The sequence below is a fragment of the Cordyceps militaris genome (assembly GCF_000225605.1).
Source record: "Cordyceps militaris CM01 unplaced genomic scaffold CCM_S00003, whole genome shotgun sequence".
NCBI classification, from domain to species: domain Eukaryota; kingdom Fungi; phylum Ascomycota; class Sordariomycetes; order Hypocreales; family Cordycipitaceae; genus Cordyceps; species Cordyceps militaris.
Window position 1 is genome coordinate 1,957,775 of NW_006271971.1, and position 13,103 is coordinate 1,970,877.

Below are 13,103 nucleotides of genomic sequence, written 5' to 3' on the forward strand. Positions count from 1 at the left end.
ACTGATTTCATTTGTCTGGTCATGTATGATTTCGCTTAGGAGCTAGTAACGAGTTATCTTTTTTCCATTTATTCTTCACATCTAGCATCTTTTGCACCGTAGCATGGGACCACCAGCAAGGCAACATCTTGACATGCAATACTTCACAAAGAGAGGGCCATTACGTGTTGAGGCAGGTATGAATATCATTACAAATTTATGCGCTTTTCATATCGCTCGTTAAATGGCTACTCGCCATGTACCTGTTACCTGCTCGCTAACCACCATATTGGTCACGGCTAGCGTGGCATCAAAAACCTCATTTTGCAATTTTGCCAGTGCCCATTTTCTAAACAAAAAAGTGACAAGACTCCCAAGATACGCCAGCGCATATGAATATTAAAACAGATATATAAAAAAAGGTGCAAAGCTAGCCGAGTATTGGTGACCCGTGTTGTGCGAAGAAATCGGAGTAGAGTTAGGGGTATAATATAAAGAGCCATACAAGTTTTAGAGGGGGCGTTCGTTAACTGTCCAGCGTCGCTTGGTGTGGCTCATGTCGCGAAACTTGTCGGCATCGCTCGGCGGAGTCGGGCGACCCCAGAGCCCGCCGAAGCCGCCGCCGAGGGGCGTGGCAATGACCTCCTCGGGCGGCAGAATCACGTCATCTTTGTCCAGGTTCGTCTGCAGCTTGATTGGGCCGGCAAACATGGGCGTGCCCGCCACCGAGGACGCGGTCGAGTCGACAGCGCCAAAACGGCCAAACGGCGCCTGGACGGGACCGCCCGACGAGGTGCTGTAGCTGGTGGAGGACGGGAAATCGGATCCAAAGGTTGGCGGCATTGTCTTCTTCTTCTGCTCCTCGCCTGGCGGCGTCGATGTGGCGCTGAAACTGCCAAAGTTGGGCAGGACTGTGTCAAAGGGGTCCGAGTCCTCGTCCACGTTGTCGTCCATGAGACGGAGAGAGGACCGGGCCGGTGCCCAAAGACCGGTGGCGGTATTGCTGTTGGAGCTTGGCGGGCGCCCGAGTTTGACTTCGTTGTTCAGGCTGGAGCTGCTGTTGCTTCTGGTGCTCTTGCTGCGCGCGGCGATGATATTGCCAGCGCCGTTGAAGGCACTTCGGATGGACTTCTGCGACGACTCTCGGCGAGCCATCTTCTCGGCCGCGGCACTGGCAGTGAGAGGGTTACCGCCAGTCGCGGGAGTCTCAGAAATGGCAAAAGCGTCACTGTTGTAGGTAAATGGGCTAATGACAGCGCCGCTGCTGTTGCTAAAGGATGACGTGCGCCCGCGGGCGTGAGGATTCCAGGCATTATTTGCCGAGACAGATCTCACGGAGCTGGGCGTAGATACTGTAGACTGCAAATGTTCGGTGGTAGCGGATGTTCTAATCTCGTAGAGATCGTCGACTGCGACAAGGGGCTGGACCTCGGGCTGCTTGGCCAGCTCGCTGCGAAGTCGTTGGTAGTTGACGTGGGCCCGGCGTTGGGCCATGGTAACGGAGGCGATGCTGACATCCATGAGCACGGGCTGGTGAGTGATGGCACCCATGAGAGCATTGCAGCCCGCGCCGTGTGATACCAGAATCAAGACAGTCTCGATTTCTTCATCGTCGGTAGCGTCGAGGGTGTGGTCGTCTCCGTCGGAATTCATCGTCGTGACCATCTCGGCAGCATTATCTGTGCTGGCGTACCAATTGACAATTTTCCGCAGTCCTTTTCTAAAACGCTTGTGCATGGAAATCCACTCCTCGCCCAGCTGGCCGCCATCGCCAAAGTCGAGCGGCTCGCGCATAGAGTCCCATTGGAAGTCTACACTGACGCAAGTGTCTCTAGCGTGGGCCACGATTCCTTCGGGTATGCTGCCCGCGCCGGGGACCGGGGGACTGGGTCTTGGGGGGACGTAGCCCTTCTTGGGGCCTGGTGTGCCAGGCAACGCGGCTGCCAACGACGCGGCGCCGAGGATGGGGCTACCATTGTTATCGGCAGGAGATTCATCGGCAGGAGATTGAGGCGCATCGACGGGCCGTAGTTTTGGAGACTGCCACAACTTCTGTGTAGGTTGAGGCGGCGGAGGCGGCTCGGCAAAGCTGTAGTAGCTGTAGTCCTCGCGCCGCAGGAGCTCGGCTTTGGCGCCACCCAGCATGAGGGCAGGCCCAGGAGGCGGGGTGATCATTTCGAAATACTCGGGCGACAGCCACTCGCCGAGGAAGGAGTCTATGCGAAGCACAGCAGTCTTGAGCTTGTTGGTCTGGCCCTTGGCGGCATGGGGTGGGACGATGATGTCGGAGGGGTTGTATATCGATTCGGCAGGAAGCTGGGCAAGGCCGGAGCTAATGCCGACGGAGGTCTGGACACATCGCAGGAAAGGTGAGGTGTGAATAACGACTCTAAAGCGTCTGCGTTTGAAACCGGGGTTGCCTTCATTCTTAGCTTCGTGTTCGAGCTTGACCTGCTCGAGGATGCCGCTGATGTAGTTGCCGACTTGTCGAGCCTGCTGCAGGCCAGAGTAGGTCAGGGGAGGATCGTAGGGAGTCGGAGATGTGAGGTGCCATTTCTTATCGGCGGCGTCTAGGCGGTTTCCATGTCTGCGGAGTTTGAATTAGTGAAATGCGGCGCGGGGAGCCTGGTAGGCGAGAGCAGCACGAACCGGACGACAAAGATGTGTGAGGGTGGCGCGACCATGATTTTGCGCCGGAAGCGACAGCGTCAAGTTTCCAGCAAACTTGACTTGTCCAAAGTGTTGTAGGCAAGCGGGTATATATATAAATCGGCTGGCGGCTAGCTCAAAGAACTAGCGGCGCAAGACGGCCGCAGCTTCACGTAGCCAAAGTGGCAAGCAAACAAAGGCCGCCCAGCGAGCCACGCGGTTTTTGAAAATGGACAAGGTAGCACTACGCTTTGAAAGGCGTGCCTGCGGCAACCAACGGCGCGGGCGTGCGCAAGCTTTGACGATGGCAGCTAGGTGATGAAGGAGGAGGAGGGGAGGGAGGGGAGTTGCTAGCCCAAGATGTGTGCCGACTTGGGATGGATGGGATGGATGGTGGCGCGCAGGTGATGTGTGGGCTTCGGGCTTCGGGCTGTCGGGGATTGGAGTTGGAAGGCAAACGCCGGCGTTGGGATAGGATCGAAGCTAAAAAGGCGTCTGGCGGGCGAGGTTGATCGATGGAAGACGCGAGACGCGGGATGGCGGCAGAGACTACTAGGCAATAGAGAGGATGGGAGGAAACAGGAAACGAGGGGAAACGAGTGCGAGGGAAGCAGGGTTTCACGAGACGAGGGGAAGCACTGGGAACTGGAAAAGACTGCGACGAGGGGACGAGGGGACAAGATGTGGGCTGGTCGAGGTCCACGAGACAGAGGCTACCTACCTACCATAGGGAAAGATTTATGAGACGGCGACTCTTTTGGTGATGGCTTGGAATTAATGGCATGTATGGCAAGCTAGTTGCGAGTAACTCGCGACTCAAGACTCAAGCCTTGAGGTAGCTAGCTCCTAAATAATAGTGGCTTGACTTGTCACCAGTCATGGCCGTCAAGCATTTTTCAGCGCTCCAACAAGAGCACTTGGAAATATTGCATGTGACACATGTTTTGCTTGTACTTTTTTCCCCTCCCCTCTCGTTTCGTCCATTGTCGCCATCGATTTTTCTCTGGGTCGCTCCATTCTCTCCATGTATTAACTTGCCCATTAGTTCAACCTGGGTTTGCTACAAACAGGCCCTCTATTAGTACACACGATGAAAACACAAAGTGCTGCCTTGTGACGAGAGGAAAAAAAAAAAAAAAGGCCCCGGACGCCTCTAGGCTCTGAGGTCTGTCGTCATTACTCCGTACACGTGGACTCGTCGACTTGCTGTTGGATTAGCTACTGGTAGATAGCCGCCGGCAACCCGAATACGTGTGCGAAACAGAACTACCGAGATGAGCCCTGAAAATAGTACGGATACTCCGTATTTATAATTAAGCTTGCATCAGCATGGTGATTCATGCCGCCACCCGCTGCGCATTGATATGCCCATGCTTCGCACGTTTCCAACGCGGAAACAGTTTGAGCGCCGTAACTAGCAAGAAGAAGAAAGAAATACGTCTTATCCCTGTCCCGCCGCGGCAGCTTCACCCTCCAACCTCTAGGTCGTCACCCGTGCCAAACAAGACGTCATCAGCCGACGCAAACGCGACCAGCAGCGGTAGCACCAGGCGCGAGCCCGTCACTTTATATCGAGGCAAAACCTTCACGCGCTCTTCGGAAAGTGCTCGCTCGTCACGTTGCGGCTAATTGCTCGGTCTCGGGTGCACCAACACCACTACTTGTCAACGGTGCAGCTCCTTGGTAAAATCGTGGCAGTAAACTGAATTTTAGTGCCCAAAGCAATGTACACACCCTACGATACGATACTACCCATAGCTAAAGTAAAGAATGACATGACAAGTACGGCGTATTTCCTGCAAGGTAAAGAGTTCACTGTGAATCGTCTGCTATTATTAGCAGGTAGCATGGTGGGGGCTGCCTGCTTCCCGAACCATGTCTTGCCTGACATCTATCTGATACATCTCCTCGGGTTACCAGATGGACTGATGTAATACAGCATAGTTCCCTTAAAACCAAACTCGGGCGCTAGAATCACTTGCTACGTCTCTTATTGCATTTGCAGCCAGTTTTGATATTCTTGTCCAAATAAAAGTCATATAATCACATTGAGACTTGTACTTCGCAGATTAGCGCTGGTAAAAGTAGTCGTGTAAGTAGGCAGTCGTACGTACAAGTGATGAATTGTCAAGAAAAGAATGCGAGGCATCAACTGCAAAATGGGCAAAATCCATTGTGTTAGGTATACGCAGCTCCATCCATTAAACGTCATGTCACAAAAATAGTCCCCAATTATCTACACGTCAATGTCCATTTTCTCAACGTCCGTGCCCTGGCTTTTGCTCCCCCTCATGGGGCCCTGTCTGGTCCCGTGCGTCGAGCCGCGGGGGCGGACTCTCCATCTCAAACGCCTCATGCAAGTCCGGCTTATACCCCGTCTTTGTCTGCGAGCCGCTTACGGCGCCTAGTCCCGGTGACGTGGGCCGGCTCGGTCCCAGCTCCGCGGCGTCGAGCTCCTGCGGCGCCATCTCGGTCCAGCCCGGCGGCGGCGGGCTGCTGGCTGCTACGTGAGAGTCGCGGCCTTGCGAGAAAAAGGTAAACTGGCTCTGGCGGCTCGGGTCGTAGGTCGTCACCGGGCTACCCTGTTCAAAGGGGGTCTGCGTCGTCATGGCCGGCGAGTACATGGCCGGCGGGTTGTGGTAGCCGCCCGTCGTCTGCGACACGGCGAGGCTGTCGGGGCGCTGCGCGGCGTCGCTGTCGCCGCGCCTCTTCCGGAAGAAGAACCAGAGGGTGCCGATGATGAGGCTGAGACCGGCAAACGCGCCAATGGCAATGCCTGCAATCGCACCGCCACCGAGGTCAGACTTTCCGCCGTCGCTGGGCGGCGAGGCAGACGAGGTGCCCGTGGCGCCGGGTGTTGGCGGGGCCGTGTTCTCCCCAGCGTATTGTTTAATGTCGTCATAGGCTTTGCAGTCGGGTTTATCGACTGCGAGCGGGCAGTTGTTGTTCAGGCAGATGGAGGTGAGAGTGCCGTTTTCCGCGGCCTTGCACTTGAGGTTGTACCGGCTGTTCATCAATGTTTCGAGGGTGTCGGCGTCTTGGGCAGCGAAGCCAAAATGCGAGCTAGCCAGGATGAGCTGGTGAATGAAATACCCAATCTCGTGCTTCTGGAGGTTCATGTATTTGTGAACGTAGGCTGGGGTGAGAGTTCTGTATTTTTTGTCGAGAAACTCTTCGGCCTTGCTGCATCCATAGATGCGACCAAAGGCAACATACCAATGTGTAAAAAGAGTACTAGAAAAACATGTCAATATCAATATCAAATCTCTCAGCTGCAATGTAATGTCTTGTTGCATACTATTGATTGGTACCTTGCTTAATGTCGGGAATCAAGGAGGAACTGCCATTGAGATAATCAGTCAAGGGGTTCACGCCGCCGCCGTCGAGGAAGTTGAGCGCCGATGGATTGCCGTTGAAGTTGGCAGTTTGCTCTAAACACGGGTGTTACTATCCTTTTGTAGTACTCGATACAAGACGGGGCTTTTTCCTACTGGTTCCATCAAAATACCCAGCCAGACGGACGGGTTTCTCCTGAAATGAGCCGTATCCGAAAATGCCTGTGTTGTCCGAGTGGCTGGCATTCAGCCCGTTGCCCCCCGCGTAGGCCAGCGCGACGATGCTCGCCATGAGCTTGAGCTGAGTGGTCTTGTTGTTTTCGCCGTACTTGTTCCTGGCATAGTAGTCGCAAATGGGCATATCTTCCGATCGGTTGGCAGCGACTGGTTGGACCGCCGAGGCCAACAACAGCACCACCGCGGAGAGGAGCATTCCGAGCATCTCGCTGTCTGGTGCGAAGGATCTCTGCAGGAATCGAACGAGTAGACTCTATTTTGGGGGAGGGAAACACAATTCAACCAGGAGTGCCAGTAACACGGGCCTGCCAGGTATATGTAATAGCCCTCCTCTCTCTGGCATGCATGCAGCCAAAGGCAGGTTGGCGGGCCTGAGAAGACAATAAAGTCCCCATGTTCGTTCCGGAGCCACGCGCCGTGCAGCCCAGCCCAAGGCAAACAAACGGGGGCCGTATGCTCATGTCTCGTTCACTATGTCTCTCTGCAGCAACGAATAACAAAAACATGAAAAATACAATGTAATATTCACCGCCCCCTGGCCGCAGCTACACACGAGGCACACTGCCCGGATACCGATAGCCACACTACCAAACGACAGCGAAACTAGAGACAGCTAAGGCTGACAATTGGGCTGATGAGCGGAGAATAGATTGGATACAGAGGGCTGATCATTGGCTTCAGCAAAGAGACCAACATGTCCCTTCTTGGCAGTGCTCCCGAGGTTGGCTCGCTCGTTCAAATGCTAGCAAAGCAACAAGGCTCGCTGTGGATATGATCTGCTGCAGAGTGCGCTGTCTTTGTCTCGGTCTCCCAGTAAGTATCTATCTGCACAGTGTATTTTTAGCTGAGAAGGTGGCATCGCCCCCCATGCCCCCCTCCAAACATTGGCATCCCACAACACGACATGATGACTTGGTGGCGGTACGGGGCATGTACTGAAGACGCGGCTCGGAAATTCGGCCATATAAGCCATGGAGGCGGTAGTGGTGGTCATCTAGGTAAAGGAGTCAAATGAGGAAAAAATGGAATAGAAGAATGAATATGTCGAAACGCCGATTGAGCCAGAATACTCGGTATCCGTAACCTGTAATGGGGTAACTACTCTGTACTTCGTTCACTTCACATTCAAGGCGGCTACGCACGCGATTCTTTCCCGCTCCCGAGACAAGCCCCTTGCACCCGCTGCACTATCCAGTGAAATTGCATTGCCAAGCTCTGCAACAAGGCTGCGTGTGGAAATTCGCCGTGAGATTGTCAGCAGGCCCAGCAAGCAGCCTCGTCAGCCGCTCAGGACGGCACACGAGGTGATCATCACTTGTCGACCGTTCCAGAGCGTTTGAAGAGCTTTCATAGTCAATCAAGCCACATGCAGGCTGCAGCGCGCTCGACGGCTGTCCACATAGTGGTCTGCCCCGACACGCTCGGTCGGCGAAAACTGTTATAACCTTGACCATTCCCGCCTTTTCATTCACCAAGAGACATCTCCCGGTGAGCAAAGGCTGATTGCAGCGCGAGACGTGTTTGAAGCGACAACAGAGGTGCCAGTACTTGCATCATGCAGACATACAGCTGACGCCCAGTCGCAGTTCTTGGCAGCATGCGGAGGACATTCCAGAGCAACCATAAGATGCTCAAATATAGACGCTCAGCCCAGCGCAACCACTCGGAAGCTGGCAAAGCTTTTCGGTGACCCAGAGCCGGGCCGGGCTGCTGCAGTGAAGGCCCGATCCAATCCTGGGGGTAAATTGGATCTCGACGCGGACAGCACAGGCTTTGGCACAACTTTCTCGGCGAAGCTGTGGAATGGTCAATTGGGGGAGCAAGAGGCCTTTTTTAGGCTTTTCGTACTCGAGACATCGGCAAAACGGCCGTGTGTTTCAAACAAAAGTACCGAGAACGCTGCCGCCATCTTTCGTCGTCGACCGGATATTGTGCCCAAATGCCTCCGTATTCACATCACCACCAACGAGACCAAGGCTCTCAGCAGTGCTCACGAATTGCTGTAGCCCCATTCCCTTAATGGCAGCCAGATCACAGAGCTTTAAAATGATGGAATTAACTTCTAAAGAACCTTGGAATTTCATTGATAAAGAGTCGAACGCGGCATAAAGTAGCCTTTCACATGCAGTCGGTCTGCTATAGGGTACGCCGGTTGGACTTGGTGAAAGTAAATGGAGCGCCCTGTCTCTACTCAGCTGAAGCCAAAGCAGACACTTGAAAATACATACACACAGATATATATTCAATTTCTGGTAGTAATTGACCGCTGCCAAATTTCAATCAGATATCCGGACATACTGATGGTGTAGTGACAGGACAGTGACCGCTGAACATCTCCCCGCACATTTGTAAGCTGGCTTCAACGTCCACTCCAGCAAGGTCGCCAGAGACCTCCACACCCCTACAAGACTACCTAAACACATAGCACCATCCATCGACACTTCTCAACGCCATCTCACCAATCGCCACGCTCCTTTCCTCCTCAAATACTATACAGGGACCCGACTTGCGCAATGAAGTGGAATACGGGGCTGCAGGCCGCCGTCCTGGCCTCGCTCCTGTTCGCAAGCACCGCCCTTGCCGAGCACACCAGCAACTGGGCCGTTCTCGTCTGCACGTCGCGCTTCTGGTTCAACTACCGGCACCTCGCCAACGTCCTCTCCATCTACCGCACCGTCAAGCGCCTCGGAATCCCCGACTCGCAAATCATCCTCATGCTGCCCGACGACATGGCCTGCAACCCGCGCAACGCCTTCCCCGGCACCGTCTACAGCAACTCGGACCGCGCCGTCGACCTGTACGGCGACAACATCGAGGTCGACTACCGCGGCTACGAGGTCACGGTCGAAAACTTTATCCGCCTGCTGACGGACCGCGTCGGCGACGAGATGCCCCGCTCCAAGCGCCTGCTCACCGACGAGCGCAGCAACATTCTCGTCTACATGACGGGCCACGGCGGCAACGAGTTCCTCAAGTTCCAGGACGCCGAGGAGATTGGAGCCTTTGACTTGGCGCACGCCTTTGAGCAGATGTGGGAGAAGAAGAGGTGAGCTTGTTCGCGCAATCCCCCGGCGCGCGCTCGGCCCTGTTGCTGACAACCCGCCAGATACCACGAGATCCTCTTCATGATCGACACTTGCCAGGCAAACACCATGTACAGTCGCCTCTACTCGCCCAACATCATTGCGACCGGCTCCTCCGAGCTCGACGAGTCGTCCTACTCGCACCACGCCGACAACGACGTCGGCGTGGCCGTCATCGACCGCTACACATACTACAACCTCGAATTCCTCGAGTCGCAGGTCCGCGACATGAACAGCCAGCAGACGGTCGGCGAGCTGTTTGACAGCTACGACTTTGACAAGATCCACTCCAACGCCGGCGTCCGCTACGACCTGTTTCCCGGCGGCGCCGATGGCGCGCGCAGCCGTCTCATCACCGACTTCTTTGGCAACATCCAAAAGGTCGAGGTGGACCGCGCGCAGGACCAGGCTCTCGACGAGGAGCTGCGCGGCCTCGGCAAGACCATTGCGCTGCTACGCGCCAAGGCGGCCGCGGAGGTCGTCGCGCATCACGCCAACAACTCAGCCGCGTCAGCGCCCGTCAGCGCGCCGACGGGTGCTGCTGTCGGCTCAGCGCGCAAGCTGCAGGGCGCAACGGCGCTCACGACGGAGAACTGGCTCACGCGCAAGGCTATTGGCGCGACGGCGCTGGTGGGCTGTGTTGCACTGTGGGGGCTGGGTGCGATTCTGGAAAAGTAAAGAGGTACGGATAGTTGTTGTAACATAATATGATGCATTATAAAGCAGCAAGGCATTGCTGCGTCGGATTGGCGGGCGTTCATTCTTTGGCAGGTTTTCTGATTTTATGTTTTGGTTCAATTATTATCGTGGGAAACGAGGACAAAAATACACGTTTCAAAACTGAGGCAGTTCATGAGCCTGTATCAGCGCGTCCAGTTCAAGAGTCCTGTTCATACTCGTACTTGACTTTGAACGCCCCGGGTCCTCCCGGTTCATCCTGCCTTCCCAAAGGCGTGATGTCGAGCAACGCAAAAGTAGAACTGACCCTTTCCACCCCTCTTCCGTACGTCGAGTAGGTGTGAAAAATCTCGCCCCTTTCATTCTTGACAAACACGCTGAAGCCAAAGTACTCACCCGTGTACGGCTTCTTTCCGAGAGACTCCAGCTCCGCCTTGCTCCGAAAGTTGAACAAGCTACCCGGCGCATCGGGCGGCGCCCCCTCGGCGGCACCACGCTGGTCAATGGAGACGTTGAAGTCGCGGTTGAACTGGTTGCTGGCGTCCGCCGCGGTCGAGTACCAGGGAAATGTCCAGCCGCACTTTTGTTTAAAGGCGTCGAGCTTCTCCGGCGGCGCGCGCGACACGCACGCCAGCTGGGTGCGGCGGGCGCGCAGGCGACGCACGTCGGGCAGGGACTCGGCAACGTGGGAGCAGCCGCGGCAGCCTCGCGCGTCGTCGGGTGCGAACATGAAGTGGTAGATGATGAGCTGGTCCATGCCGTCAAAGAGCTGGCCGAGCGAGAGGGGGTCGCTGCGGCCGGCGACTGTGAATGCGTAGGGCTTGTCCACTTGGACCACGGGCAGATTGCGACGGGCGGCGCTGAGCGCGTCGGCGGCGCGCATGAGCTCCTTTTCTTTTTCGAGAAGCTCTTTGCTTGCCTCGATCCATTCTTGCTGGCTCACAATCTAGGGTTGGTACATGTCAGCTGATTGGAAGTCTGTTTCTTATGCAAGTCTTGAGGTGTAACGCTCACTTTAGTAGACATTCTGGTATTATAATGGAATCGATGGTTAGAAGAATTAAAGAATATTTTTGTAATCAACAGTTGGCGACACTATGACAGTTGGGTAGAGCAAAGAAGGGTTAAAGAGCACCGCTTAGTAACTTTTAGCGCATCGTGAGCAGAAGTCGAGGGCAACGCTGCCATTTTATAAGAGCAGCGCAAGACGATGAAAATTGATCAAAGTATACTAGACTATTTTCGAGAGAGCTGCAAGCCTTGCCCCAGAATCGTGGTGTGAACCAGATTCATGGGTTGGCGTTGCAGAGAGTCACCAGATGTGGCCTTTTGCCATAGAAGCACTGCACTGAGGAACAACTGGTACAGCAAATATTGGACATGCATGAATACAGGGGTGCCGCGTGCAAAGCCAGTTGTGGTGGCGAACCCTGCCGATCGAAAGAATTGTCTGGTGCTCTAACTTGTTGAACAGACTGGGGCGACGGGGCAAGCTGTGCGACGGTGGGTTGTTTGCGTCAATGAATGAAATTATTCTTGGCCATCATATAAGGAGTGGGTAATTTGTATACGGAGCATTATATGCTCTCTGCCATCCAGCCTGCAACACTCCCTCCTGAAAAGTTCAGACCCGTCCTCCGTAACGGGAAACCAGCTGAAAACGACAAGACGAAAAAATACGCCAGCCGATGAGACTGCTTGGGAGGCTTGAGCTTTCTGAGTCAGTCCAGCTGAGCGCCACCGGCTACAGTGGGTACCTAGAGAAAGACGTGAGAGACGTGGTCCAGGCAGCTTCATGCTTCACACTTCACGCTTCACGCTTCACTAGCCAACTAGCCCGAGCAGCCCTACAATCAGACCCGTAAAAGGCCCTCTTTGGGCTGCTCAGCCGCTCGAGTCTAAATTGGCACGGGTTGTTTATTAGGAGCAAGGATCAACTCCCTCCAACTATCGCACCGCGGGGCGGTAATAATAGAATGGCGACGAGTTGTGGCGCATCTAGCAGCAACGCCTCCAGGAATCCGCCTCGCCCCCGTGGTGTGGGCAGTTGACAGAAACCGTCTTGGAGAAAAAGGACAGCGACGCCCACTTCTCTTATTAGTTATTCGCCCAACTCTTCTTGCGCTCGTGCAAACCTGCTGCCTCTAATCTGTACGAATTTGTGAAATCGCAATCCATCGTCGTCATCCCTGAAATCCAGCACCATGAGTGAGCAACAGCAGCATCCCCAGCAGCAGCAGTACCTGCACCAACAGCAGCAACCGACATCGCCAGTCCAGCCCGCCAATGTCTACCAACCGCCCGTCCAGAGCCCCGATGCCATCCAACCGCAAACGCAAGCCCACCAAGTCCTGCCTCCCAGCTATGAACAGGCCAAGATTGTGTCGCAGGGCGCGCCTATCCCGGGTCCCAATAACGTCGTCGCGACCGTCGTGCCGCTCAACATGCTGGGCGACATGCCGCAGCCCATCGACTGCCCGTTTTGCCAGCGCCGCACCATGACTGAGCTTCGCAAGGAGGGCAGCTCTATGCAAATGTAACGCATCTCCCCTGCAGCTATATACCTGTGCAAACATAAGAAAGAGTTGAGAATACTAATTGCCCCCGGGCTGCAGTCTCGTCGGCGCGCTCTTCTGCCTCGTCTGCGTTTGCCTGACGTGCGTGCCCTGTCTCGCCCACTGGTTCGAGGACACAGAGTACCGCTGCGGCGGGTGCAAGAACATGGTCGCTCGCCGCCGCCACGACGGGCCTCTCGAGGTTCTCGGCCCCCAGGCCGCCGTCTACTCGCAGTACGGCGCGCAGCCGCAGATGAACGCGCAGCCCCAGCAAGCACAGGGCGCTCCCGTACAGAACAAGGGCGTCGCCCAACCCGGTGCCCAACCCCAGCCGCAGCAGTACGAGATGCAACCGCAACAGCAATATCCCCAAGCCGAGTACCAGCAGCCTCAGCAGTACCAGCAGCCTCAGCAGCCTCAGCAGCCTCAGCAGTACCAGCAGCAGCAGCAGCAGCAGCAGCACCCTCAGCAGGCGCAGGAGATTCAGCCCGCGTATCACCAACCCGACCAGTACCAACAACAATACGTTCAATCTGGAGCTGCTCAACCTGGCCAAAAGCAGTAAGATCGACTGGATAATGCATGGG

At 55.3% G+C, this 13,103-nt stretch overlaps 6 protein-coding genes across 6 annotated transcripts; 2 read left to right on the forward strand and 4 right to left on the reverse strand.

Annotated features, from left to right (window-relative positions):
* Nucleotides 1-489: 489 nt before the first annotated feature.
* On the reverse strand, nt 490-2,663 carry CCM_04218 (phosphoglycerate mutase; the record flags this gene model as incomplete). Its single annotated transcript, XM_006669366.1, has 2 exons — nt 490-2,566; nt 2,629-2,663. 2 exons carry the CDS (start codon nt 2,661-2,663, stop codon nt 490-492), a joined length of 2,112 nt encoding a protein of 703 aa, XP_006669429.1.
* A 1,239-nt stretch (nt 2,664-3,902) lies between these two features.
* CCM_04219 (uncharacterized protein) lies at nt 3,903-4,257 on the forward strand (the record flags this gene model as incomplete). The annotated part of the gene is made up of 2 exons (XM_006669367.1): nt 3,903-3,918; nt 3,947-4,257. 2 exons carry the CDS (start codon nt 3,903-3,905, stop codon nt 4,255-4,257), a joined length of 327 nt encoding a protein of 108 aa, XP_006669430.1.
* Nucleotides 4,258-4,864: 607 nt separating this feature from the next.
* CCM_04220 (uncharacterized protein) lies at nt 4,865-6,661 on the reverse strand (the record flags this gene model as incomplete). Its single annotated transcript, XM_006669368.1, has 5 exons — nt 4,865-4,931; nt 5,002-5,862; nt 5,927-6,059; nt 6,120-6,453; nt 6,500-6,661. The coding sequence occupies 5 exons, from the start codon at nt 6,659-6,661 to the stop codon at nt 4,865-4,867; spliced, it is 1,557 nt and encodes a 518-aa protein (XP_006669431.1).
* Nucleotides 6,662-7,664: 1,003 nt separating this feature from the next.
* On the reverse strand, nt 7,665-8,284 carry CCM_04221 (uncharacterized protein; the record flags this gene model as incomplete). The annotated part of the gene is made up of 2 exons (XM_006669369.1): nt 7,665-7,996; nt 8,092-8,284. The coding sequence occupies 2 exons, from the start codon at nt 8,282-8,284 to the stop codon at nt 7,665-7,667; spliced, it is 525 nt and encodes a 174-aa protein (XP_006669432.1).
* A 429-nt stretch (nt 8,285-8,713) lies between these two features.
* CCM_04222 (GPI-anchor transamidase precursor) lies at nt 8,714-9,961 on the forward strand (the record flags this gene model as incomplete). The annotated part of the gene is made up of 2 exons (XM_006669370.1): nt 8,714-9,246; nt 9,307-9,961. The coding sequence occupies 2 exons, from the start codon at nt 8,714-8,716 to the stop codon at nt 9,959-9,961; spliced, it is 1,188 nt and encodes a 395-aa protein (XP_006669433.1).
* Nucleotides 9,962-10,160: 199 nt separating this feature from the next.
* CCM_04223 (uncharacterized protein) lies at nt 10,161-10,987 on the reverse strand (the record flags this gene model as incomplete). Its single annotated transcript, XM_006669371.1, has 2 exons — nt 10,161-10,907; nt 10,976-10,987. 2 exons carry the CDS (start codon nt 10,985-10,987, stop codon nt 10,161-10,163), a joined length of 759 nt encoding a protein of 252 aa, XP_006669434.1.
* Between the last annotated feature and the right edge of the window lie 2,116 nt (nt 10,988-13,103).